At 38.3% G+C, this 27,215-nt stretch overlaps 1 protein-coding gene across 3 annotated transcripts; it reads right to left on the bottom strand.

The window, feature by feature from the left end:
- Window positions 1–1,108: 1,108 nt before the first annotated feature.
- FAM104B (family with sequence similarity 104 member B) lies at window positions 1,109–20,298 on the bottom strand. Of its 3 annotated transcripts, XM_025373578.1 has the most exons (5): window positions 20,224–20,298; window positions 17,178–17,277; window positions 11,248–11,250; window positions 4,199–4,329; window positions 1,122–1,884 (listed from the first exon to the last, which is right to left on the bottom strand). In XM_025373578.1, exons 1-5 carry the CDS (start codon window positions 20,241–20,243, stop codon window positions 1,788–1,790), a joined length of 351 nt encoding a protein of 116 aa, XP_025229363.1. In that variant the 5' UTR covers window positions 20,244–20,298; the 3' UTR covers window positions 1,122–1,787. The 3 variants fall into 3 exon arrangements, with proteins under 3 accessions (XP_025229362.1, XP_025229363.1, XP_025229361.1); XM_025373577.1 differs by lacking the exon at window positions 11,248–11,250 and having other exon boundaries at window positions 1,109–1,884; XM_025373576.1 differs by lacking the exons at window positions 1,122–1,884; window positions 11,248–11,250; window positions 20,224–20,298 and adding an exon at window positions 19,999–20,056 and having other exon boundaries at window positions 3,914–4,329.
- Between the last annotated feature and the right edge of the window lie 6,917 nt (window positions 20,299–27,215).

Below are 27,215 nucleotides of genomic sequence, written 5' to 3'. Positions count from 1 at the left end.
AGAATGAATGAATGACTTTCTCCCTGGAGAAGGCTATATATTTTCCCTAAAGTCTCCACCAGTATCTTAATTGGCATCTGAATTTCTAGTTTTGTTTGTAACCAGAAAATTTCCCTTCATTATAACAATACTGTGGCCAGAAGATACATGGAAATTGCCAACTAGTCAAATGTGCATCAGTGTGGAATCCCACATGTGATTTAGGCAGGTGTACCATCTTTGTACAGTTGGTCTCAAGAAATTGTCTTAAACAAAATATAAAATAGATCTCAATGGCTTCCTGGTCAGAATATTTGCCTCTTTTGCCCAGCCTCGGTTCATGTATTCAACAGTTGTTCCATTCAGATGATATAGGTTATACTCTGACCACAGCCTCCAGCCAGGAGGAGCAAGAAATTGAGATGGAGACAGTCTGGTAACTGTGTCAGCTTTAAAATCTGACTCACTCTGCAGGGATTTAATTGACAATATTATAGAGTATTCATTTGAAAATGCTGCTGTATAAAAAGATATGAATTTAGAAAATCATTCAACATGTAGACTCTGATGAAGAGCTTAGAGTAAACTTTGTTTCATTCTACTCTTTCTTTGGTTATGTAAACAGGGAACTATTCCCTAGAGAAAAGGTGTCCTGGCAGCCCTGGTCTTCACTATAAAAGCAGAGATACCCTGGCACTGCTGCTTGACCACTGTGTTTCTTTTAGCAAATCATTAACCACTCTCAGTCTTCTCAGGATTGTATGTAGTCATAGGGATAACTTACTGTCAACCTCCCACTCCTCACCTATGAAATGGAGAGACCACACCACCTACCTCAGGGGTTAATGAGTAACTCACACAGAATATGACAAACGGTGGGTTTGAATTTAAGGGCAGTTTCTTTCCCCAAGCACCACCACACCTCATTATTGGAGCAGCATTCTGCCCTTGCTTTATACTCTCATTTTAAAATATATAACAGGGTCCAATTTTACCTTTTAAACTAATCTGGTTCCCTTTTCTCAAACTCCTAATTTTGAAAAAAAAAAAAAAAAATCCAGAGAAGTCCTTTTGTAACACCAAAGGTTCTTGCTTGAGCCATGCCAAAGAGAGAGACACAGATCGGACCGAGAGAGAAAAAGCTGTAGGCTTTATTAAGCAGAGTGACCATACAAAGCTTCCACAGTGTGGAAGAGGTACCAAGCGGGTAGCCAGTGTTAGATTTTTTGAACACCTTTTAAACTCTTTAAGGCGGGAAATGTGTGCGGCAGGAAGATGCTACCAGAGGGAGAAACAAAGACAATTAACATGACTCAGATCTTGAGGCAAACCGAATTGTAACTTAAGTTTGATCTACTTATAACCTTGCAGTGGCATGGCAAAGGAGACAGGATCTCACAGGATTTTACATATTGTGTTTACAAGGAATTGGAATTGGGAGCATAGATAAGGTCTGCTGGTCACAGAAAAAGGGGCTTTTAACATTCCTTTTAGTTTCAGGGGAGGGGGAAGGGAGAGAGAGAGAGAGAGAGGACACAGCGAAGCTTACAACAAAATTTTTGCTGTTTATAGCTTTCTTGGGGAAGGAAACACAGGCACAAATTCTGATGTTAGGAATATTTTAAGCATGTATCTTCAATATTATTCATCCAGGACCAAAGTAAGTCCTGATGCAGGAAATGAGTGAGTTTCACAGCTTTCTGAGCCCCTACTCGACCCAGGAAGCTCAGCTGGAACCTCCTCTCACTTTCTACTTTCTTCTGATATTCCTTAAAAATGCTTCTCCTTCATAGCGGAGATAATTAGTTTTAAACAGCTTGGTTCCTTCCCTGCTGTGAAGTATTGAGTTTTATTTCAGGACCAAAGGACAAAAACCAGTTTATGACATGAACAGGTTTAGACAATCTGCAAAAGACAGGACAGAGATTGCATATTGTATTTACTAGGACACGAGATTTACACTGACCACTCTGGAATAAGACTGTGCTTACTTAGTTCAACTAAGTACTGAAAAGTCATAGAGACTGAAAAGCCAACACATTTTCTGTGTGTATGTAATTGCTTTATTATGTTTTTGTTGTTTTTTTTTTTTACTTTGAAAAAATAGTGCTTTGTCGTGGTGATAGTTCTATCTTTCATATTTTTAAATAGGGGGAATGAATGGAAATTTACTTTCTCAGCTTTTCAACTACACTGTGTTTTTAATAGACTCTTTCAGTAGGATGCTGTGTATTTAAGCCCGCAAAATTCTTCCTAGGTATTTCTGAATCCTGTTGTGTACATGTGGGTTGAAAGTTCAAATATTTCATCTTCTTTAGTGTTTAGTTGCTCACTTTATTGTTAGAGAAACTGGTGGCCAGGTATTCTTTCTCTATTTTCTGCCATAAAACCTTTTAGAATTCAAATTTCTTCTCACATACATCTGGAATTGACTTTGGAAGCACTGGCCATAGAAAAAATGTTTTTACTCAAACCATCTAATTGAGAAATAATTGACTCATGCCTACTCCCTAAGGTTGGGGCCAATATGGTGCTGTAATTTTTTCCCCGTAACACTAAAATTCTACTACGAGTATCTTCCTTAAAATCCTACCCATATTCAAGGAAACAACCATGAAAATTGTGTGTGTGTGTGTGTGTGTGTGTGTGTGTATGTATGTATGTATTCTTTTCCTAGGATAGTGTTCATTTTCATATGTTAATTCTGTCATTTAATAAAATCTCATTCTTCTTTAAGTAAAACTGTAACCTTACATCTTTTCCAAACCTTGCCAATTGGCAAACACCTCTTGGTAGAGCTATCCATAATTCACAGATCTGCTAGTTTCCACTCTGTGGACCTCCAAATATAGTGCAAAAGAGAATGTGACCAGGGAGGAGAGGACTGTTAGACTCTAAAGCATTTTTGTTTAAATCTACCAACAGGTTGTACCCCTTGCATACTCCAGGGCAGACAACCTGATGCATCCTGGTCCATTGTTCGCACAGCTCACCACTGAGGAAGCACATCTATGAATTCCCTATTCAAATTTGGTTGTTTCTTTAGTATGACTAAAACATGGGGATCCCCCCATCTCTAAATCAATATTACTGCCTGTTTCTTCTAATGGCATCTCAGCTTATTGTTTCTAAGCCATGCGAATCTTTGCAATTTTAATAATGGAAGCTAGCCCCCTAATCTCTATGAAAGGGTCCATGTAGCATAAAGTGGGCAGTTGTCCAACCCACTTCCACAATTCTTGTTACTTTAAACATCAGTTTAGAAGCTTACACTGTATTAACATTTACTCTATACATAATAGATGGAATTATGAGATCACATAATGTGCTAATGTAATAAATTTTCATTTAAGACAAAATGTAATTACATATTTCTTATCTGACAGAATTGAGAAGTGTTTCCTACTAAGTCTGAAGTGCACACTCTAGAGGATAAATGATACAGAAGGTATCTAAGTATATAAGAACCTTAGAAACATTCTCCCTGGAAATGCAAAGTGTAGAGACAGTTATTAGAGAGAGGTTTTCACGTTCATAGTCTAAACTGGGTCTGATTGTTGCCATTACAACTAGAGAGCAATTTCAATAGAATATCTACCTTCTGAGGGGAGTATGGCAGTTCATTTCAGTGCAAGACTGAATCTGGCTTTGCATATTTGGGAACACTAACTTACAGTTTTTTGAGTGTGGATTTTTTGTTTGTTTTTTAAATGAAAGCTACATACTCTTTACTAGGCTATTGTAGTTTTAAAAATGAAGACTTACTTGTATTTTAAAAAGATGTTTAACATAGAGTTTCTAATTGACAGATCTGGAAATCAATCTGAATTGGACATATGGCTTCAATGCACAGGAGAAGTTTCCTCATATTGCTACCTTAACATGAATTTGACACCCAACTTGAAAACTCCATGTAGAAAGAGTAAAATAAAAATAAAAATTTCATAAAAAATTCTTCACAGCCCCTTTAAAATTGCAACAGTGCAGTAAAACCCCAATTAAACAACTGCCCATTAACTTGTTATTTAAAATGTAGACTTAAAAACCAATAGACTTTTTTTGGTGTGTATGCAATTGCTTTCATAAACACAGTTTAGGTTGGAATAAGGAAGTCCTAGTTCATCATGTTGGAGCTCGTCCTCGCTGCTGCAGGCTGTTGAAGTGAGCCTCCTTCAAGGTCTGGTTGATGTGGGAGTAAAGACCTTGGCATGGTACATACCCCTCATGCAAGAACTGGGGAATGTTCACATTGGGTTCATTAACAATCTGGTTTAAGTTGCCTTCTGGTCCACTTGCTCTCTCTGGGATATTAATGCAGCTGCTGCTCCTTTCATTATCACTCCATGAGAACTGGAAGGAAAAAGACAGAAAGGGGATTGCTATTATGCTATTACAATATTTTTCCTACTTGGCTTGGAGAATAGCAGCATAAAACTCTATACTGGGCTTTAAAAAGCCATTTAAGATAGTTCATTCTATCCTCACAACAACCCTTTAATTAAGTTGGGATTAACAGCCCCCATTTTACAGATGAGGAAACAGATCACTGCCTTGTCTAAAGTCACATAGCTATGAAGTGGCAGGGTGAGGATTCAAACACAGGCCTTCCAGTTCCAAATCCCTTCACACATTCTCTACCCTTGCTTGTACCATTTATTCCAATTACTGCATCAGAGAAGTAAGTACTCATCCTTTACCTGAAGTATCAATTAATGCTAACGATGTAATAGAAATAATGACCATAACAAGTAAGTTGGACTATAGGTAAAAGTTACAATGAAGCAAATAAGACACATACATTTATACATACATGCATACACACATAGATACAAATAAATAATGATTTTGTACACATATCCTGATAGTGGACATGTATGGTCTTCGTATATCAATTCAATGCTACATACATATCCTGAAAGGCATTTGACATACTTTTAGTCAAAGTTATATGCTACTTATTAGCATTTTATGACTAGCATTTATTGTTCTTCTGTATTTATGGATTTAATAGGGTGTGTATTTTCTTCTTAAGATCTTTTTTTTTTTTTTAATTGAACTAACCTGATTCAGTGCCTTTTGTACATTGGAGAAGCTACTCAGGGATGCCTGTAAACAGTCATTTCCAAGAATTTCCTGCCTTCCAATGTTACAATTCCCAAAAGAAGAAGGTAATGGCAAGGACTCTTATTCAAATTACAATATTTAACAATGCTGGTATTATATTTCTTCTAAGTAAGTTTTTTCCAAAGGCAACATTAGTAAGACTTAAACCAAGAATGGTCATAGTCCATAGGTCACTTGCAGCTGCTCAACTTAGGTCACACAGTACACTGCCCACAGCTACCAAGATACAACCTATGCTCATCTTTATCCAACTAGAAACATATGTTAAAAGAACCTGTGCAGGAAAAGAGATAGAAGGGGCCAAATGAAGCCAGATGTGAGAGTTACCAATAGCAATCAAATTGATTTAAGGATTAAATGTCAAGGTCAATTCAAAAAGAAAATTAAAAAAAATTCCTAGGCCTGAGTATAAAAATATAGAACTCCCACTGTCACAAAATAATGAAGTTATGAATATTCCAAAATTAAGTAAGCTATTACATTGGATAAAAAACCCACAGCCCACACTTTGGTTCCTCTTAGTTGGCTTTCCTTGTTTTTTTTTTTTTTTGTTACAGGTACTGCCTGAAAAATAAGGTAAGAACTAGAAATCATTTCTGATGAATCAAATTTTCATCTCCAATGACATCATATTGATTTTACACTACAGTGCAACACTAGGGTGATGCTATGCTGTGTATATTAAAAATTCATAGGCTAGAAGGGATTTCTTTAGAATTATTATTAAGAAAAAATACATCTACCTTTAAATTGTTTCATTTTAAAAGTTTTTAAACTCAATCGTGTACAGATATAAATAGAAATGCTCATTAAGACATTTTTATACTATCAATATTTTTAATAGCTGAAAATCAGAAACAACTAAATGTTTAAAAACAAAGAAGCAGTTAAATTATAGTGCATGCATTCATACAACAGAATCTCATCAGCCATTAACAATAATGATATATCATTCTATATCAGAAGTCTTTATACTTCAGGTTCTTAGAAAAGTCTAAATTTATAGGCTATAAAAATAGTTAACAGAGAAATAACTAAACAATGACACAGCTTTCATCTGGGTAAACCATTTAAAAAATTAATTAGGTAAATGTAAGGGAATAAATGCCTATAAATAAACTTGTCATATAATTTAAAATCTAAAGTTATATTAAGTTAAATAATAAATAGTCATTAAAGGTCTGGATCACTTCCAATTTTTAAAAAATTATAGGAAAATATTTTTCTAAAAAATATTTTCTTATTTTAAAGAAAATTATTTTTGTCTAATTCAAAGGTTACTTAAAAGTTATTTATGAAACAAGGTGAAAGTAACCAGTAAATAAGAGCAGTGTAAAGAAATATCTCCTTCTTTACATACTATATATTTACCTCTTTATAAATATAAAGGGGTATTTTTGGCAAGAAAGGTTAAAAGGAAATAATTTTTTAATAATTATTTTATGAGAAATAATAATTTCTTTATATGAGAAAGAATCTTGTATAGTAAATTTCTATCCTAAAATAACTGGTTATTTAAGAAAGAAAGATGTCTAGCATAAAACAGGAAGTCTGAGCATCTCATTAATGATTTGTATCAAGTTGTCTATAATTAAAGGGAAATTATTTATAATAGTCTTTTTAGAGATTGGATTTTGATTTTTTAAAAAACACTTATACACTAAAGAATGGGTAGAACAACAAAATTTTCTTAAGGTATTGATTTACTCTTAATACAATTGCAAGGGATTTTAATTTTTTTAATCCAATTTTCAACTTTTATTATCTTGCTGTTTTCAGCTTTCTCTCCCCTTTGAAAAGGCCTAGGATAATAACCGTCTCCTTCAACTCATTTTCAGCTTCCATAATTTTTTTCCTCAGATTCTAACTGTTGGTCATGGCCTGACGCTAAAAATGTTTTATCTTAAAGGTCTAAAGAAAATGTTTTCTTCCAACATAACATTCTGTGCTCTTGGCTTTAAATTCTTCTATGAATCCAAACATTTTCATTTATTACCCAGGAAACACTCTGCCTATGTCTAACTAATTCAAGTATCACTTTCATTAATTTTGATTTGCAGGTTACCTAAATGGACTTTCCATAGGGAATATTAATTGTACTGCAGGTATCGGGGGAAACCAGCCCCTGACATTTCACATACATTCTTTTCTATTTCCCCAAGTGTTGGCTTGTCTGAGAAATAAAGGGAAAGAGTACAAAAGAGAGAAATTTTAAAGCAGGGTGTTCGTGGGAGACATCACATGTTGGCAGGTTCCGTGATGCCCCCTGAGCTGTAAAACCAGCAAGTTTTTATTAGCAATTTTCAGAGGGCAGGGAGTGTACGAATAGGGTGTGGGTCACAGAGATCACATGCTTTAAGGGCAACAAAAGATCACAAGGCAGGAGGTCAGGGTGAGATCACAAGGTCAGGGTGAAACTAGAATCACTAATGAACTTCCACGTCCCGCTGTGTATGCATTGTCATTGATAAACATTTTAACAGGGTTCAAGAGCAGAGAACTGGTCTGACTAGAATTTGCCAGGCTGGAATTTCCTAATCCTAGCAAGCCTGGGGGTGCTGCAGGAGACTAGGGCGTGTTTCATCCCTATCTATATCTGCATAAAGGCAGACACTCCCAGAGCGGCCATTTCAGAGGCCTCCCCTGGGAATGTATTCTTTTCCCAGGGCTGTTAATTATTTAATATTCCTTACTGGCGAAAGAATTCAGCGATACTTCTCTTACCTGTTTTCAGTAATAAGAGAAATATGGCTCTGTCCTGCCTGGCCCACAGGCAGCCAGACTTTAAGGTTATCTCCCTTGTTCCCTGAAAATCACTGTTATCCTGTTCTTAAGGTGCCCAGGTTTGATATTGTTCAAACACACATGCTCTACAAACAATTTGTGCAGTTAACACAATCATCACAGGGTCCTGAGGCGATATACATCCTCAGTTTACGAAGATGACGGGATTAAGAGATTAAAGACAGGCATAGGAAATCACAAGAGTATTGATTGGGGAAGTGATAAATGTCCATGAAACCTTCACAATTTATGTTCAGAGACTGTAGTAAAGACAGGCATAAGAAATTATAAAAGTATTAATTTGGGGAACTAATAAATGTCCATGAAATCTTCACAATTTATGTTCTTCTGCCATGGCTTCAGCCGGTCCCTCCGTTCGGGGTCCCTGACTTCCCACAACAGCAGGAGGTTTTTTTCTTTCCCCTTTTGGTAACTGGTCTAACAAACAAATTTTACATTTTATCAAAATAACTCCTATGTCATTGTTACTAAAGTTTTAATTTGCTTAGAAAAAAACTGAGGTTAAATTTTTTTAAAAATCAAGGTTACTACATCCATGTAATTTCTTGCTTTTAAAGTCCTTGCACCTTTAAGTTATAGGGCTTTGACTTCTGGATATAAAAAGAACACCAAGTCTTGCTAAATCTTAAACAGTGACAGCAGTTAAAGCCTTATCTTCACACCCAGTAGAAGATGCCAATCAAAATACACTATGTGCATAAGACACAGGGCCAGAAATTAAAACTATTAAATACCTCAAGGCCTAGGGACTAGTATGGAAGAGGTGGGTGTGTGAGATTGTAATGGCCAATGTTGAGAGATAAAATTAGTTTGGTTTCTCTATAAATTAACTATTAATATTGAAGGCACACTGATGCAAGACCAGCATCTGGGCCCCAATGTCAGAGTAACAAGGTTTTCTTGAAGCATTAACCTACTTAATTTAAAAAAAAATAAAGGTTATGAAAAAGTTTATTGAAATTATATCTTATGGTCAAGATGACCAAAACTTAATAAATTTGTTTAGAAAATTTTAAAAGACAGATTTAATGGGCCTTGTGCTGTCTTCATTAAAGCTTATTGTTTGGGAAATTAAGTCTCCTCTCTCAAAAAAATAAAAACTTTTGTCCCTTTTTGAAATCTTTGAGTCATCACTCGGCTAAATGGATGACTTATTGTGCAATGACCTTTGATCCTATTTTGTGATATCAGGTGTTTTTAACTTTTTACAGTTGACAAACTTTCCAAAATAAAATTCTAGCTTTGGTCCTCATTAATCTTTTGATATTAGGTCCCCTGAAGTACAAAAGAGACATATTTGGGTTATTTGATATAATATAATCATACAGAAGTATTGTCAAATATAAAATGGCATTTAACCTTCTTTGGATTACATTTATATAAATGTGTTTTTAGTATGTGTTTAAGAATTGTATGAAATTCCTGTGATTCTGATATGTCTTGGTACATGTCAGCAGTCCCCAACCTTTTTAGCACTTGGGACCGGTTTTGTGGAAGACAATTTTTCCACAGATGGGGGACAGAAGGGATGGTTTCAGGATGAAACTGTTCCACCTCAGATCATTAGGCATTAGATTCTCATAAAGAACACACAGCCTAGATCCCTCACATGTGCAGTTTACAATAGAGTTTGTGCTCCTATGAGAATCTAATACTGCCACTGATCTGACAGGAGGCAGAACTCAGGCAGTAGTTCTTGCTTGCCCACCAATTACCTCCTGCTGTGCGGCCTGGTTCCTAAGAGGCCATGGACCAGTACAAGTCTGCGGCCAGAGGACTGGGAACCCCTGGTATATGTTATCAGTAGTAATAATGATTATGTAAAATAGTTGTATGCCACAGAAGTAACCAAATTTCCTTGTCAATTACATCTTTATGACTGTTCTAAGACTCTCGTTATTCATGGTTGTTTTACTTTTATCACTTTCAAAAGGTGGTTTTATAATCAGCTATAGGACTCTGACAGGTACTCTTGAATGCAGGTTTCTGATAACTTTGGAGATTGTGATACTAGGATAGAGGAAAAACTTCCAAGACTCTCATAGAGAGCTAATGTGTTCATAAACATTGAGCAGAACAGGAGTTAATTACACAGACTAAACTAATGGAAAACTGAAATAATCTTTTTGTGACTTTGAAACATTGTTTGAAACTCAGAAACTTTTGTTTCTGAATTTCTAACTTTGTTTCTTTTTCTAACTTGTTTCTGAGTCCAGAAAACCATTTTTCTTTGAGCTATTTTACAGCTTTTAATATTGGGTTAACTATGCTCCTGTGAGAAAATCTGAAGCGTATTTCTCTCTACCTGATTTCTCCAGAATTTGAAAACTTATTTGCAAGTATACGTAGTTTATGGTAGTATAGTTATTTGCAAAAATTTGATAAGACTCTGTTTTCTTTTGTAACAGGACACAATTGAAGCCACTGATTTTACTGAGGCTTTGATTGGAATGGCAGATCCAAACAGATTGCTTTAAGTAATCAAAGTTGACTTATAGAGCCAATAAAATCCCCTTGAGAAAGCTGACCTCATATATTGTCTACACAGTCCGTGTACAGGTTCCTGACCTGTGGTAAGTAAAGAATGGCACTTTCTGACAGGCCCAAGGAGTCCCACATTATCTTGGGACCTCAGTAAGAATTCACTCAATTAATGTGGATATTTACAGGCACAGATAAATCCATGGCTGGGCTCAAGGCGTTGAAGTGTAATCTGAGATTCTTTGTGGAATAAAGTTCCAGCAAAGCCAATTTAAAAACAGAAGAGTGTGCACGGCAAATAGTTATTCTTGCTGACTTTATACAAATACTCAGGCAAAGTATAACAGAACTAACACTTATTTTATGCACAAATTTGTCCTATGATTTGTTTTTAGTGAAAATGGAGCTTGAAGAGAAAAAAAAAAATGTTTCAAAATGAACTATAGTACATTTGTTGTTAGATTCTAGTCTTGCCTAATGTTTTTTCAATTTTTCTTATTTTCTAGATTAGACTGAATTCTAAAGTTTTTCTTGGCTACAAGTCTCCAAAAATAATGTTTTCGTTTTTTTTCTTTCTTTCCTTTCCTTTTTCCCATTTTTCCTGATTTGAAATCACTAAAAATTAAGCTGTGCTTTCTTAAAACCCTGTGAACTGAAGCTAGACAACTTAAGCTTCAGAAATAAATAACAGCAACCTATTTACATACATAAAACACTTTCGTACCTGCCTACTGATGTATGGACTTCAGAGTAATATGGCCTATATTGATTTTCCAGGATTGTTCTCCATCTTTTTGTTTGTTGTTTTCTTTCTCTCTTCCTCCCCCTACTTTTTCTTCACAGAACATGATACTTCACAACCTGCTAAAAATGAGGTTTCCTAATAATGTGTGACCTACCCATCTAGAAATAAACCATCCTTGCCACGAGAGATCAAACAAAATCTGAGACCAGAGATTAATTTTCTTCTAAAATGCTTTCTCCAAAATATTTCAGAAAGAAAGTGGGGGAAATGTGAAAGGAAAATAAATCTCAGGGCCCTAAAATCATTAGGCCAAGGGAAAAACCAAGCTAGGAACTACATCAGGCAAACCCACTTCCCATTTTATTCCTAAATCAGACAGCTACAAATATTTTTTTTTAAAGCGACATACCTTTCTCACAATTTGCCCACAAAGAAATTCCTTTTGGGCTTCAAGATCTTTGAAGTCCTGTTGAATTTTGAGCTGGCAATGTAAACTGATAACTTATCTTCACAGGTGTTAGACAGAAAGTCACACCTCTGCTCACCTGAGACAAATGCATATCTGATTACTCCCTCTACCCTATTGTTTATGTAAAAATGCAGATTCACTGAGCCAGACTAAATTGTATATTCAGTGAAAGGCAGATCAAGGACTCAAAAGATTGCAACCTCTTGTCTCTTATATACCTATGACCTGGAAGTCTCAGCTTCAAATTGTCTTGTCTTTCCAGACTGAACCAATGTACATCTTACACATATTGATTGGTGTCTTCTATCTCCCTAAAATGTATAAAAGCAAGCTGCACCCTGACCATCTTGGGCATATGTTGTCAGGTGTGTGTCGCAGGTGCATGCTTAACCTTGGCAAAATAAACTTTCTATATTAATCGAGACCTGTCTCAGATATTTTGAGTTCCTACATATAGTTGGGACTTCAAATACTTTTTAAAACATTTTAGTTTTGTATCTTCACTTTCTTTCTTATTTATGTATTTATGTATTTATTTATTTGAGATGGAGTCTTGCTTTGCAGCCCAGGCTGGAGTGCAGTGGCGCGATCTCCGCTCACTGCAAGCTCCGCCTCCTGGGTCAGTCATCTGGCTGGGACTACAGGTGCATGCTTCCACATCCAGCTAATTTTTTTTTTTGTATCTTTAGTAGAGACGGGGTTTCACCATGTTAACCAGGATGGTCTTGATCTCCTGACCTTGTGATCCACCCACCTCGGCCCCCCAAAGTGCTGGGATTACAGGCTTGAGCCACCGCGCCCAGCCTGGATCTTCACTTTCTAACTCATCTACTACAAATATATTTCTTTTGTGAAAAACAAACATTTTATTTGTAAGTAGGCAAACTAAAGAATGCTACTACAAAACCAAATACAATCTGCTTATGGATTCAGTTACTTTTGACTTCAAAGCAAAGACTTAAAAAGTGCTGTAATTCCATAAATGAGATTTTGGGAAGAGGGTTTAACCTCCTTTAGCCTAGTAAAGAGCATCTAAAAAGTCATATACACTAGCATTTTCTAGGCTAATAATGCTGTTTATTTAATAAACATAGCCTATATTATGCAACCTGGGCTTTGTCACACTTACCCTGTGAATCTATTTCATGTGAGATATCCCACTTAATGGACTGTTTGTCAGAATGATTGAGAGGAAAATTTGCTTCTTGATGGTGTATGGTTTTGACACTTGAAACTGCTATCTTAGTACAGAAGCATTAACCTTACTACACTTTATTTTATTTTATTATGTTTTTAGAGACAAGCTCTCACTCCATCATCCAGGCTGGAATGCTGTAATGCAATTGCAGCTCACTGTAGTGTTGAACTCCTGGGCTCAAGGGATCCTCCTGCCTCAGCCTCCCAAAGTGCAAATTCTTTTATCAGAGAATAAATGAGATTTTAAGCACCTCACTATTTGGAAAGACTCATAATATATAAAACATCTTCAACATCCTCCTGATTCCTCATACAAATGTCTTACCAGAATGCTTATCCTACCTGACAGTTACAAAGCTCATTCTTTTTTCTCTGAATTTTCAATATAGGTTTAATGCTGATATCTGTGCAAGGAAAATGAAGGACAGAGCCCTTGCAAATTCACACACATAGCAAAATAAAATTATATTTATGAAGACTCTAAAGAAGGGTATCTCACTATGCAAAATTCACAAAGGCACTTTACAAAAATCCTGGAGTCCAGGTCTGTGTGAAAAAGCAGGATTTAGGTTAGTTTGGGCCATAATGAAATCTGCATACTTACCTGTAACCAAAGAAACTTTGAGACCAGCAGGGATTTGCTAGAGCACATTCTGTTTTAGAATAGGCATCAAAATCACCCGTGTGGCTTTCTGACACTTTGACTCATGTGCACATGCTGGGGCCCAACCTCTGAGAGGCTCTCAAGTAGGCACAGATTGTTCTGATGCCCAAGCTATATCTAAACAAATATTTGCATGTCTATCATACAATGTATAAGGAGGCACTTTGCCTGGGATACTTAGGGGTTCAACATGTAATTCTTGAGCCTAATCAAGAAGAATACAGTACTCTGAGAGTGACAGGATCAAGCTATTGCAATGACAAGAATATAGCACTGAATGCTGACTGGGGAAATAGAGGAGCCTTCTTAAAATGAAATGCATCTAAGCTAGGCCTTCAAAGATACAGAGAATATTAATAGGAAGGGTGTGACAAATGGAGAGAGCAATAAGAACACAAGCAAGCTGAAGAAGAGTTATTGAGGAGACAAAGCCACAGATGATGTAGCTGGTATCTCCGAGAGAAGAGTTAGTGAGAACCAAAATATGCAAGAGAAGATATGGCTAGGTTATCAGGGGCCTTGAATGTCACTCTAAGAAGTCTGTACAAACAGGTATTTGAGCATAAGATAAATGCTCAGATCTATATTTAGGAAGAGCATTTTAATGGATGAATGAAATAGGGGGTGGATGAGACCACAAAAACCACTGGGAAATTTTGCAATGTATCAAGCAAGAGGCAATGCAAGCCTGAATTAGGATGGTGGAAATGTAAAGAAAGGGATATATTTGATACACGCAGAGGTAGAATAGAAAGGAGTCATTGAGGAAATGACAGAGACATCTAAGTTGCTGTCAGGCACCTAGGACAATGATTGGCAAATGGTAGGTGCTCAGTAAATATTTGGTAATGCAATTTAGGAAGTCTCAGACGTTCCCTGACATATGTTACAGCAAAGGAGTAGGGAGGGGATGGAGGAGCTAAGGTTTACTGAGCAGTTGCATGAACGGAGGTGAGGAATAAAAGGGAGTGAATGTAGATTACAGTTTGGATTTAAAAGACAGGGAAAAGACACAATATTTGAGAGAAAAATAAACTAGACACAAGATTAGTTAGGAAGTGAAAAGAGAGCCTTAGCAGGCTAATGAAGGAAACAGGAGATAAATAAAACTGAGGAGATGAGGAGGAATATTAATTACGGAATATCTTCATAAAAACAGAGCAGAAATTCATGCATGTATTTATGATATAAAATTATATAACACTTTTTAATTGTAAAAGCAGATGAACCCAGGATTTTATTTATTTATTTATTTATTTATTTATTTATTTATTTATTTTTTGAGATGAAGTCTCACTCTGTCGCCCAGGCTAGAGTGCAGTGGCACGATCTCGGCTCACTGCAACCTCCGCCTCCCTGGTTCAAGCGATTCTCCTGCCTCAGCCTCCTGAGTAGCTGGGACTACAGGCACGCACCACCATGCCTGGCTAATTTTTGTATTTCTTTAGTAGAGGCAGGGTTTCACCATATTGGCCAGGCTAGTCTCGAACTCCTGACCTCATGATCCACCTGCCTTGGCCTCCCAAAGTGCTGGGATTACAGGCATGAGCCACTATGCCCAGCCCAGTATTTTACTTTCTTTCAAGCCCTAGCTTTCCTCTCAATTCTATCCCTCCATGCCTACAGCTTTTCCTTTATGTGAACCTCCACAACAAAACATTCACTCCTAATACACAGTCTATCCCTGGAATAATAATATGATGTTTATTCAAAGGCACCTATAGAAACTTGAATAAGTAAACAGATGATCCTAACCAAATGCATCAGAGGGCACTTAAAACATGTGCTCCCAAAGTTCCAAGGCATTTAAAATGACGTGTACGCATTCTCTAATACTAGAAACATTGTGGAATCTTATGAACTGTAAAATACCAAATTAATTAGGTTGTTGAATTACAACCATTTTCCAAATTAGTAAGGCAATGATAGTCATGTGTTAACTTCTCTGTGCTGATGGGGTAAATAATCTATGCTTTTTGTAGCTCAGTTTCCCTCATAAGATGAAGTTAGAACAGACACTGAGTTGTAAGTTATTTTCCAGCTCAGAAATTAAATTTATAAAAGCTTGTTCCTCCATTTTGAATGTATCTCTAAGTAGAAGCTAATTTCAGAAGGTTCCCATTTTCCCACAGGGTTTAAAACCACATCTAATGACCATTATTTTGTTCAACAATGATTTCATTCCCAAAAATGTCTCCCAAAGTAGTTCTGTCTCTTAGAATGTATGTGATCAAACGTGATGAGAATTACTGCAAACTACTAAGAATCTAAGAGAAAATGTTCTTCAAAAAATTTCACCAAGGCCAGGGCATGGTGGCTGATGCCTGTAATCCCAGCACTTTGGGAGGCCGAGGCAGGCAGATCACTTGAGGCCAGGAGTTCGAGAACAGCCTGGCCAACATGGAAAAACCCCATCTCTACTAAAAATACAAAAACTAGCTGGCCATGGTGGTGCATGCCTGTAATCCCAGCTACTCGGGAGGCTGAGGCACGAGAATTGCTTGAACCTGGGAGGTGGGGGTGCAGTGAGCCGAGATCGTGCCACTGCACCTCCAGCCTGGGTGACCCAGTGAGACTGTCTCAAAAAAAAAAAAAAAAAAAGGTCCCAGTTGTCAACTGAATTGATATTACTTAAAATGATAACCTGACAAGGGGAGATTTCCTGTCAGTTGAAAAATAACAGGATTCATAGAACTCTAATTTTAAATGTATTTGGGGCTTCCTGGTTCTGTTTTTCTCTCTCATTTGTCTTACTTCTGCTACCCCCTTGGAACTGTAGCATTAGGGCACAAAATCTTTTCCTACTCTATACAGTAGGGAAGAGAAAAAGGCAGAGATCTGCTCCAGATAAGCCACTTGTGTGTATATCTACATAATTGTCCACTCTTAATTTCTTGTACTACTCAGTAATCTGAAAGGTAAAATGAATGCTCCTTGAAGTTGAAATTCAAGTTCCTTAGAATGGTGGTTACTACAGGTTTAGAAAAGAGGAAGGAGGGGGATGAAAAGAAGTTGGCTAAGGGGTATAAAAATACAGTTAGATAGAAGGAATAAGTTATAGAATTCAACAGTACGGTAAGAAAATTACAGTTAACAATAATTTATTGTCTATTTCAAAATAGAAGAGAATTATAAGTTTCCAACACAAAGAAAAGATATGTTTGAGGTGATGGATATCCCAATTACCCTGACTTGATCATTACACATTACATACAGGTATCAAAATGTCACATGTATCCCCAAAATATGTACAACTATTCTATAACAATAAAAAATTGAAAACTTCAAACTCTTTTTCCAGCACCATTAAATTTGCAAAAATCATGAGACTGCCCCAAATTTTTCACTTTTTTCACTGAGAAAGCAAGATTTGCCTTCCAGCTAATAACATATCACTATGTACTAGAAAACATGTTTTCCATATAAAAATAAGGGAAGTAAGACTACTATTCCCTGCTCATATGAGGGGACAAAATTACAGGGGCTAATTCCTCCTGATTATGTTTGGCAAAGTTTTTCTGTGCTTCTTTTCCATTTTCTGTGAGATACTATATCATAATTTAAAGCTCCAGCTCAAAAGCCACTGTAATCAACTAAGAAAACTTTTATGAAGGTTTCTTGGAATAATACATTTCTTTTCATTACAGAGCACAAATTGGATAATTTAGTGTAGGCAATAAACGAAATAGAAGGTATCTGCCCATACTTCCTACCTCTGTATCTTGAGAATCCTGAAAGACAGGGTTTCTCTTATTCCTTTTGGGCTGGGCAGAATGATGATTGCCCTCTTTACTGCCATTTCTTCTTCTTTTCCTGAAAATAAATTGCAAAGAGAGAGTTGTTAGATGAAACAACTCATCTTTTGGATGCTTAAACTGTAAAGCAATGACAACATACATATATGAGACCTTGCCTGAAAAAATATGTCACTATCTGCTATCCCAAGATATAAAAGTCATAAGTACTCCATCACCAGGCATGAAGATAAAAATGTAATACGAGAACTCTAAGTAAAGTCAAGCTGTACATTTCATTTCTAGAAATAATTTTCGTAACTTTAAATGACCCTTGAAAATAAAGAATACGAGGAATTTAATAGCTAAGTTTTCAAAATCTACCTAATTAGTTTCATTGTCTTGACTCCACGAAGTTACAAGTCCAGGGTAAGTGATTTTGAACCCCTTCAGTAACACTTAAGACATGTGTGTCTGCCAGTGTCTACTATTAAGTTCTTATGCCAGTGGTGTAGCAACACTGAAGAGATATTTCTCGTATTCGGAATGTGGTTAGGCACTTACTGTTGCCATACCAGCTAGTATTATGACATAGTTACTGCACTAGATTGTCACCATGAGATTGTGGCTGATTACTTCCTTGAAACATTCATTTCTCAAAATTGTTTTCAATGATTGGTAAGATTACATCTTCAGTTTCAAGTTCCTTGTCAATAAGTAATCAGACTGCAGCATTTGACATAGTTTTCACAGCACTCTATTATTAATCAGACATTCTCCCCAGCCATCTGCTTAGAGACTACTTTTGAGTTATTGGCACTCCTAAGAATGGCTGAGTTTACTAATTTTTATAATTTCATTACTCTTTAATCAATTCTCATCTCTAGGAGACTGAGTACTAGTCATGTAGTGCAGTGATTTCTAACACTCTGTTAAATTAAACTGCTTTCTTTAAGAAAAGAAAAAGCAACACATAATAGGAAAAAAAGGAGTTCCTGTACTTGGAACAGGGGCTCTTTAACCACATCCCTCCCTGGATCTGCCTTCCTGTGCCACCCACTAACATAGCCTGACCTCTCTTCTTAAAACTGAGGAAAGAGCAGGCCCAGAGAAGCACAGTGACTCAGACAGTAAAATGAGTAAGGCTGGTAGAGCTGAGGCTGGAAGGAAAGTTCTCTTTAGCCTTGGCCCAAGGTCCTCCAGGAAAGTTTTCAGGAAGTAAAAGTTAATGAAGAACTGCATGTCCAAATCAAACAATATCTTTATGATAAAGAACTTGCCAGTATAAATGAATTCAGCTTATTTGTGTACAGTGTCTAAAAAGGCACTTTTTTTTGGCAGGAAATGTGATTTTTACCCAGATATGTGAGACATGCTAAAGCAGTTTTAGTGGGATTTGGGGAGAAAAAGACCTTTGTAGTCAGATCAGGCTTGCTTCATAAATACTGTTTACTGTCAACTGTCTGTGTCCCTAATTCCAATAGCATGTTGGTAATTTGGCCCCTGAATTCACAGTTAGTGTATTTTTCTTTATATTGCAAGCTCCTCATTACATGATCTAAATCAATGCAGCAGGCTAGGTTGACTAGCTTTTCACCACTGGAATAAATAACCTTAGGATGCCTTCCAGAAAATAACCTTAGCATACCTTTCAGAAAATAACCTTAGGATGCCTATCCTTCCAGAATCACAGTTCTATGAATTGATCCAGGGCAGGGTCTTTGTCAAAAGATAGCCAATATACTAACAGCTGATCAAAATATGGAGCAACAATAAAACACCCACCGCATCTACCAAGGAAATTCTATGCTACATCTTGCTCACCGAAGCCTCAGTGAGATTATTATGAAATGAAAGAAAGAGCCTCGAACCTGGAAAGATCTGGGCTTTGTCCTGAGTCTGTTACCAACCAGCTAAATGGCCTTTGTCAACTGAACTGGCTGAGGCCAGTAAAACTGATTTTTAAGATATCTTAATGTCATAGGCAAATGCTGACTACAAAATGCCGAATAAAAAATCATGTAGAAAACTGCTGCTGTATTACACTCCATTATGACATGATTCATTATATATAAAGAAAAAAAACGACTGGATATAAATATTATTTTATTTCACAATGTTTATTGAGCATCCACTAAGTGCTAGGCACTCCTCCAGGTGCCAGGATAAAAGAGTGAAACAAACACATGCCACAGCTCCTGCCTTCATTAGGGAGCATGGTGATGTTTGTCTTTGATCATGGTATTTTGAGTATTTGAGTATTTTGCGCTCAAGTTTTACTGAAACTTTCAACAGCTTACAATACCTTTGCATTTTTTTTTTAAAACACACTAATACTATGAAAATGAATTTTCAAAGTGTGAAGCTCAGTTTAAAAAGCGGAATGTTCAAATTATGAAACAATGTTAATCTCATTTTTTAAAATACAACTTTAAATGAAAAACATCTAAGGAAATTTATCACAAAATATGACTAATGGTCACGGCTGGGTGATCGGACTGTGGATAAGATTGGCTTCCTTTATTACGCTTTAACAGTCTAACCAAGTTTTCTACCATGAGATTCAGAGACGTTTGTAATGAAAGAATACATCGATAAAGGCCCATAGAACCCTCGTATCACGTGGAGAAAAATGACTAAACCAATCAGAGAAATAGAAATACTAGTTGCTAGGGTACCTAGCAGCCTCACCGAAGAAATGCCAATTTGAAAAACAGAATGCTATTGTCCACTGACTGAGTTTTCGCAAGGGACTACATCCCCACCTCACCCCCGCCTCCAGGGCTTGTAAGGCACTGACAACCAAAGGACCAGCATTTTCTTTCGGAGAAGGGTTCGCGGCATTTTTTTTTAAGCACCATTTTTTGGTGGCAGGTCATGAGAGCGCCACCAACCCCGGAAGAAAATACATCTCCGCTGCGTTTCCGCCCCGAGCCACGAGATCTTGGCTGAGAAAGCAAAGCGTGATGACAGTGGGGACCAGAGAACGAACAGGTACCGGCAGGAAAGGCCCCGACGAACCTACCGTACAGGGCAGCCTCCCATAGCACAGGACAGCCTCGCATCGTCCTGCCCTCGGAACCATAGCAACCACGCAGGAAGTTCCTGCGCCGCCGGACAAACGCAGCCCGGAGGGCGGGGCTGGCCTAGGATTGACGGGCTCTGGGCCTGTGCATCGGAGCCCGGGGAGGTTGGCGCCGGTCTCCTCTGGGTCTGCCGCAGGCTTCCTTCCCTGCTGTTGGGAGCTGACACCTGAGGGACGATCCGCTGAGCGTCAGGATCTGCTGCGCGACTGCCCCAGCCGCCCCATGTTCGAGACCTGTGCCAATCCCATGGACATTCTCCTTCCACCCAGCCAGCCTCTGAACACGCTTCTCAAGTGGTACATGCCCTGTCCTCCTCACAGCCCTCACACCGCTGATCCTCCTCGGCGACCTCAGCGCCCCCGGGGCTGACCAGGCCGTGGCCTGCGCCTCTCTGTCCTTAGGGGGGGTTCTCCTCCCACCCGCCTAAGTCTCTTCCGCCCGCGGTCACGCCCTGGGCCTCAGGAAAGACCGCCATTTCTTGCATCCCCCACTCTCATAACGGGCAGCACCCGATCCTGTCCTAACAGCTCCCTCTTCCAATGCTCCAGCATCCACAGCCTTCAGCCCCAGCCCCAAGGAGGCCACCTCTCTACTAACCACAACCGCGTTCCTCACCATTTAACCTTCCTTAGCCAGCTTACCCAAAGCTATTAACTCTCTGCCTCCTCCCTACTCTCCTGGCAATCCCCGCCAAGTAGACAATCAATGTACACCCTCCACAAGTGTACCTTCTCTGTCTAGTCTACTTACAAGATCCCTCCACAAGCACCAGCACCCAATTTTCTCATGATAGTCACTGATTTTCCCTTGAGAAAACAGAAACAGTAAGAGAGGAACTCGCACCGCTTCCCAACAGCAGTGGACCTGCACTTATAATCTTGGCTGCTTCCCTGGAGGAAGTGACAGGATCCTACTTGAGACAAGGCCCTTCACCTGGATCCTATACCCTCCACCTTCTTAAGGGATCATCTTTTGCAGTTATGCTTTCACCTGAATTATCATGTTCCTCTATCTGTATTTTATTATCTATAAAGTTGGCAAAGGGAGTGCTAGAGTTTAGGCTCATCCTGGTTCTTGCTGTTAAGTAGGTGATACCACAGGGGGCTGCATTCCCTGAGGATGGGGGTGGGGAGGGGGCAGATGTTGAAAGTGACTGATTCAAGAGCTAAAGATCGTGCCATAAAGGAAGCCTAACCCAGCTAGGGGCTAGGTGACCCTGCAGCCAAGACTGTGGAGAAGACAGCCCTGGACAGGGGACTTTTAGACTGCCATGTTTGTCTCTGCATTGTGCAATTTTAGCAAGAATCCTGCTAAGTTAGTTTAGTTAGAATTTCCCATCATCAGTATCTCAGTTAGGTTCCTCATCCCTCAGGTGATGTCTGGTCACCCTGGCTCACCTTCACCAAGAATCCTGTTAGTTCAGTTTAGCCACAATACCCCCTTACCCTTGATGTTTCCTCTTAGTAATTTTCCATCCATTGCTCCTCACCCTGCTTCTTGGCTATAAATTCCCACTTCTCGTTGTTGTATTTGGAATGGAACCCAGTTTCTCTCCCTTCACTACAAAACCCCATAGCAGTGGTCGCTACACCTATCCTGATGGTCCTGAATAAAGTCTGCCTTACCGTTCTTTAACAAATGTCATGAATAATTTTTTTCCTTAACATCCTTCACTTGGATCCCATGCCCTTCCACATTCTCAAGGAATAAGCTTTTGTAATGATCATTCATTTTACTTGAATCACCACATTCTCCATGTCTATTGGATCATGCTATCTTCTACAAAGTGGGCAAATAGATGGTTAGAAATGAGGGATTTTGTTTTCTAGAGCTATCTTGGTTACTGCTGTGTTGTAGGTGAGACCCCAAGGGGCTGCATTCTCTGAGGAAGGTTCGGGGGCTGGAGGATATGGAGATAGGGACTAGGTTACCCTGCAGCTGAGGCTGTGGAGTGGACAACCCTGGTCAGGGGCGGAAGGGAGGATGAAGCCCAGATTCAGAGGGGTCTGCAGAAGCCAGCACACATGGCCTGAGGCTGAGTCAGCGAGGGAGTACCAGATTCTGACCAAGATGAGAGAGACAAAAATGCAAGTTACACCAGCCACAGACATATTGTGAGCAAATCAGCATCACCAGCAGGATTTGGGAGATAAGTTAGCCTTCCTTCAGAAACCACTGAGGACACTGCAATCAACATGCGACTCCTAAGCAATGCAGACCATCTTGCATTGCTGTAAAGAAATACCTGGAGTCTGGGTAATTTATAAAGAAAAGAGGTTTGAATTAGCTCATGGTTCTGCAGGCTGTATAGAAAGCATGGCGCTGGATTTGTCAGAGGCGTTCGAAGTAACGCAATTCTATCTTGAAAAAATAGGAAAAACCTAGGAAAAATGAGACTGGGACTTGCTTGGCTGCATTCTCAGGAAGTTAGGTATTTCTAGCTTCTAGATGTTTCTACTGAACAGACCCTGACTCAGGAGTGTCCTGATATCCCAATATCTTGAGAACAGAAGCATTCCTACTTTTGCTTTAAAAATCATAATATCGATTCTTGTAAAATATAGAAATTAAGAAAATTAATCCTTTATCACAAACCCTGGTAGCAGAGCACATCTCCCCATAATCTTTTTTATCCTGTATACAAATGAGTATTGTACCTAAGGTGGATGCATTCCTTTTCTTATTTTTGGGAATACCCTACTCTGTCTACAAAGTAGCTGTACTTTCACCACTTTACTTTCTTAATAAATTTGCTTTTGCTTTGCACTGTAGACTCAACTTGAATTCTTTCTTGGGCAAGATTCAGGAACCCTCTCTTGGGATCTGGATCGGGACCCCTTTCTGGTAACAGCTTCTGAGGAGGCCTCAGGAAGCTTTTACTCATGGTAAAAGGTGAAGCAGGAGCAAGCACTTCACATGGCAAAAGCAGGAGCAAGAGAGAGAGAGAGTTGGAGGAGGGGAGGGAGGCACCACACACTTTTAAATGACCAGACCTCATGATTATTATGTAATGGCCCATTTTGTCCCTTGTAATAATCTCCACTACAAAGTATGCTTTGTGAGGTATTAATTTGACACCTTGAGTTTTTATGTGATTCATATTTGCAGGGTATATCTTCTTCCATCCTTTACTTGTAACTTGTTTATTTTTAAAGTGAGGTTCTTTTTTTCCCAAGATACAGATTAGTGATAAATATATTGTGAAAATCAAGATCTTCTTGCAGCTGTGAAACAGTAACAGTAAAAATACCAAAAAAATCAGATGTAGAAGCTAATATGGAACTGAAGTGTTATGCAGAAATCCACAGAATAATTTGTTAGGTTCCTTAAAAGAACCTCAATCAAATTTACTGACAGCCTTTATAGAAAGATAACTTGAAACTAAAGTGACACATTTATATGAAAAAGTATTACTTTATCGCCCCATTTTCCGCAGTAGGGTTTTAGATGAAATTTCATGTCACAAAACTGTTCTGTTGCTAAAAATATTTTGAAAATGGCTATATAGGATGATCTCTCAGAGGTTTCTCAGCTTAGAAATTTTGGAATTCAAATATCTTTCTCTAGATTGAATGGAAAATGTAAAAAGAGAACAATATCATGGGGGAGGAAAATGTTGATCTCCTGTATTTTTCTTTTCTTTCTTCCTAAACTAACTGGTCTGTGTTGGTTCTCAGCTGTGCTATTAATCCAGGGAAAAGTTGGCCTACAGAACACATGGATTCATTGGGCCCCAAGGCAGTTTTGAATTGCTCAGAAACAACAGCCAGAATAACTTTTGAAAGAATAACTTTTGAAATGGAGATGATTGAGATCTTCTGACATGGTTTGGTGGTGTCCCCACCTTGTGGAAGGGACCTGGTGAGAGGTGATTGAATCATGGGGGCAGGTCTTTCCCATGCTGTTCTCATGATAGAGAGTGGGTCTCACAAGATCTGATGGTTCTATAAGGGGGAGTTTCCCTATACAACCTCCCTCCCTTTGCCTGTTGCCATTCATGTAAGACGTGACTTGCCTTCTGCCATGATTGTGAGCCCTCCCCAGCCATGTGGAACTGTTAGTTCTCCATTAAACCTCTTTTTGTTTTGTTTTGTTTTGTTTGTAAATTGCCCAGTCTCAGGTACGTCTTTATCAGCAGCATGAAAACGGACTAATACATCCTCTGATTTATGTTACTTCTCACTCAAGTTGCTCGAAGTGCCTTCTCATCAAGAGCTGTTTGGGTAGAGACAGACACATTTGTTCAGCCCTATTTTTCTCTGTTTTTTTCTCCTCCTTCCTTCCTCTTTCCCTCCCGTCCGCCCTTCCTTCCTTCCTTCCTTCCTTCCTTCCTTCCTTCCTTCCTTCCTTCCTTCCTTCCTTCCTTCCTTCTTCCTTTCTTCCTTCTTTGTACAAAAATAAGTGAACTTATTTCTTCTCAGTAGAAATATCAGAATATTTCATAAATTTTGTGAGGTTTTTTTCCTGAAATTTTTATTTTGGGTTGAGGGGTACATGTGCAGGTTTGTAATATAGGTAAATGCGTGTCACAGGGGTTTGTTGTACAGATAATTTTGACACTCAGGTATTAAGCCTAGTTATTTTTCCATATCCTCTCTCTCCTCCTACCCTCCACCCTCTGCTAGGCCCCAGTGTGTTGGTCCTTGCTATGTGTCCATGTGTTCTCATCATTTAGCTCCCACTTATAAGTGAGTACATGTGGCATTTGGTTTTCTGTTCCTACATTAGTTTGCTAATGATAATCACCTCCAATTCCATCCATGTTGCTGCAAAGGTCATGATGTTTCTCTTTTTCTTACAGATGCATAGTATTCCATGGTGTATATGTACAACATTGTCTTTATCCAGTCTACTATTGATGGGCATTTAGGTTGATTCTGTCTTTTTTAATTGTGAATAGTGCTTCAATGAACATACTTGTGCATATGTCTTTATATAGCCAGTAATGGGATTCTGGGTCAAATGGTTGCTCTACTTTTAGCTTTTTGAGGAATTACCACACTGCTTTCCACAATGGTTGAAATAATTTATACTTCCACCAACGGTGTATAAGCATTGCCTTTTCTCCATAAAGTCACCAGCATCTGTTATTTTTGTCCTTGATTTTTTTATTTAGCCTTATACAGTTTGACTATTTTTTTCTTTGAGACAGGATCTCATCTGTCTGTGAACGTGGATTCTACTAATGTCTGAGACTTCTAGGGATTCCAGCTCTCTCAGTTGCCTATGTTTGAACTTTATGAATTTGTTACATTTCAGTTGTTTCCTTCTTACCCACTTTTATGACTGTCACTTCTCGCACATATGTTCTGCCAGAGGTAACACAGTTTGTGTGTCTCATCTCTCCTCAGAGGGACTTGTCATCCTCTTGTATCAGTTTCCATGGCTGCCTTATTACCTCAGCCCTCTCATGATCTAAAAAAAAATGATAATATAGATTATTAGGCTTTTTCTCATTTTTAGGGCTAAAGTGACCTTCTCTTGAGCCTTTCTAAATATTATGTGGAGGTAGAGCTCTCCTTTGTTAATATTTTAACTACTGGTACAAAAATGCAGCATTCAAATATTTGAATTAAAAGATAATCCAGGGGATAGCTGACTATGGCTTGGAAGCTAAATCCAGCCCATGGCTCATTTTTGCATAGCTTTAAGAGAAGGACTTTTTTTTTTTTTAACATTTTAAACTCTTATTTTTAAAAACCACAGCAATATGCCACAGAATCTATGTGGCCCACAAAGACTAAAACATTTATTGCCAAGCCTGTTAAAAAAAAATTCATGACCCTGTGTTAATCTAATATCTACTATTCTGCATTACATTAAGGCATACATTTTCAACCAATATTTAATTTATTTACTCACAGACTGAAAAGTATGGATTACTTTCTGATCTTACCCTATCCCCTTAAGAAAACATCCAGCTTTACCAAACCATGTTTTCAGTCTGAGAAACTTGTCCCAGGGCTTAAATGAATACAGAAACATATATCTGAGGTAGGAGATTGTCAGGACTTGTTTCTGGTCATAACCCTACTGACTAAAACAGGATCTGATTCAGACAGAATAAAGTGGATAAACTGGCAGAAACCAGCAGATGGCCACAAGGGTGATCCCTGGCTGCCCTTATTGCTTATTAGCATGAGACACTCCCACCAGCACCATCACAGTTTACAAATGCCATGGCAATGACCTGGAAGTTACAACAGCTTCCCATGGCAATGGCCTGGAAGTTACCACCTTTCATAGAAAGTTCTAAATATCTCATCCCTCAACTTGCATTAACCTGCCCTTAATGTACGTATCAGTCAATAGAAATGTGTTTGCAAAGACCCCATAGGTTGGTGACTCTGAGTGTAGTGCCTATGAGTCAGCCCTGCTCTGCAAGAAGCAGTTCCATTCAATAAAGGATTGCTGTCTGACACTACCAGCTCACACTTGAAATCTCTCCTGGGCAAAGCCAAGAGCGGTGTCAGGATAAGCTTCAATTTTGGGGCTAGCCTATCCTGCATCAGTTTCAAAGGGAGAATTTTTCCAAGTATTCCATGACTGTGTATTTCTCAAGGTCATTTAAAAAAAAGTCAATATCTCAGAATCTTTCATTCTACGTCTTGGTCAATGTGTCATTTATGTAAGCCTGATGGTGACATACCTCAAGTGTAACGACTGTTAGTCTATTATAAATGCAGTAGAATTATGGCCCAGTAAAACGTAACATCAAATATCCATATTTAATTGCATTGGACTCCTCCAAGTACTTACAGGAAAGTTGGTAAGAATATATATTCACACTTGAAAATATTTTGGAATACGTGTAAAATGGATCAAATCCAAATACCACAGATGGCACTGTCACTAGATGCTAATGAAGTACATAGTAGGAACCACAAGAGACAGTCAATAATAAAGGGGGGAAATGAAAGGGAACACATCA

The sequence above is a fragment of the Theropithecus gelada genome, chromosome X (genome assembly GCF_003255815.1).
Source record: "Theropithecus gelada isolate Dixy chromosome X, Tgel_1.0, whole genome shotgun sequence".
NCBI classification, from domain to species: Eukaryota; Metazoa; Chordata; class Mammalia; order Primates; family Cercopithecidae; genus Theropithecus; species Theropithecus gelada.
This window is presented reverse-complemented; position numbering and strand designations above follow the sequence as displayed.

What these genes read in the sequence shown, in the direction of transcription:
- FAM104B (XM_025373576.1), bottom strand. Translation starts at nt 20,042, where the DNA reads ATGCCGCGAACCCTTCTCCGAAAGAAAATGCTGGTCCTTTGGTT. An exon ending in AAAATGCTGGTCCTTTGGTT is followed by an intron (nt 17,278 to 19,998) that starts GTCAGTGCCTTA and finishes ATTTATTTTCAG; the next exon opens with GAAAAGAAGAAGAAATGGCA. An exon ending in AGGATTCTCAAGATACAGAG is followed by an intron (nt 4,330 to 17,177) that starts GTAGGAAGTATG and finishes TTTTCCTTCCAG; the next exon opens with TTCTCATGGAGTGATAATGA.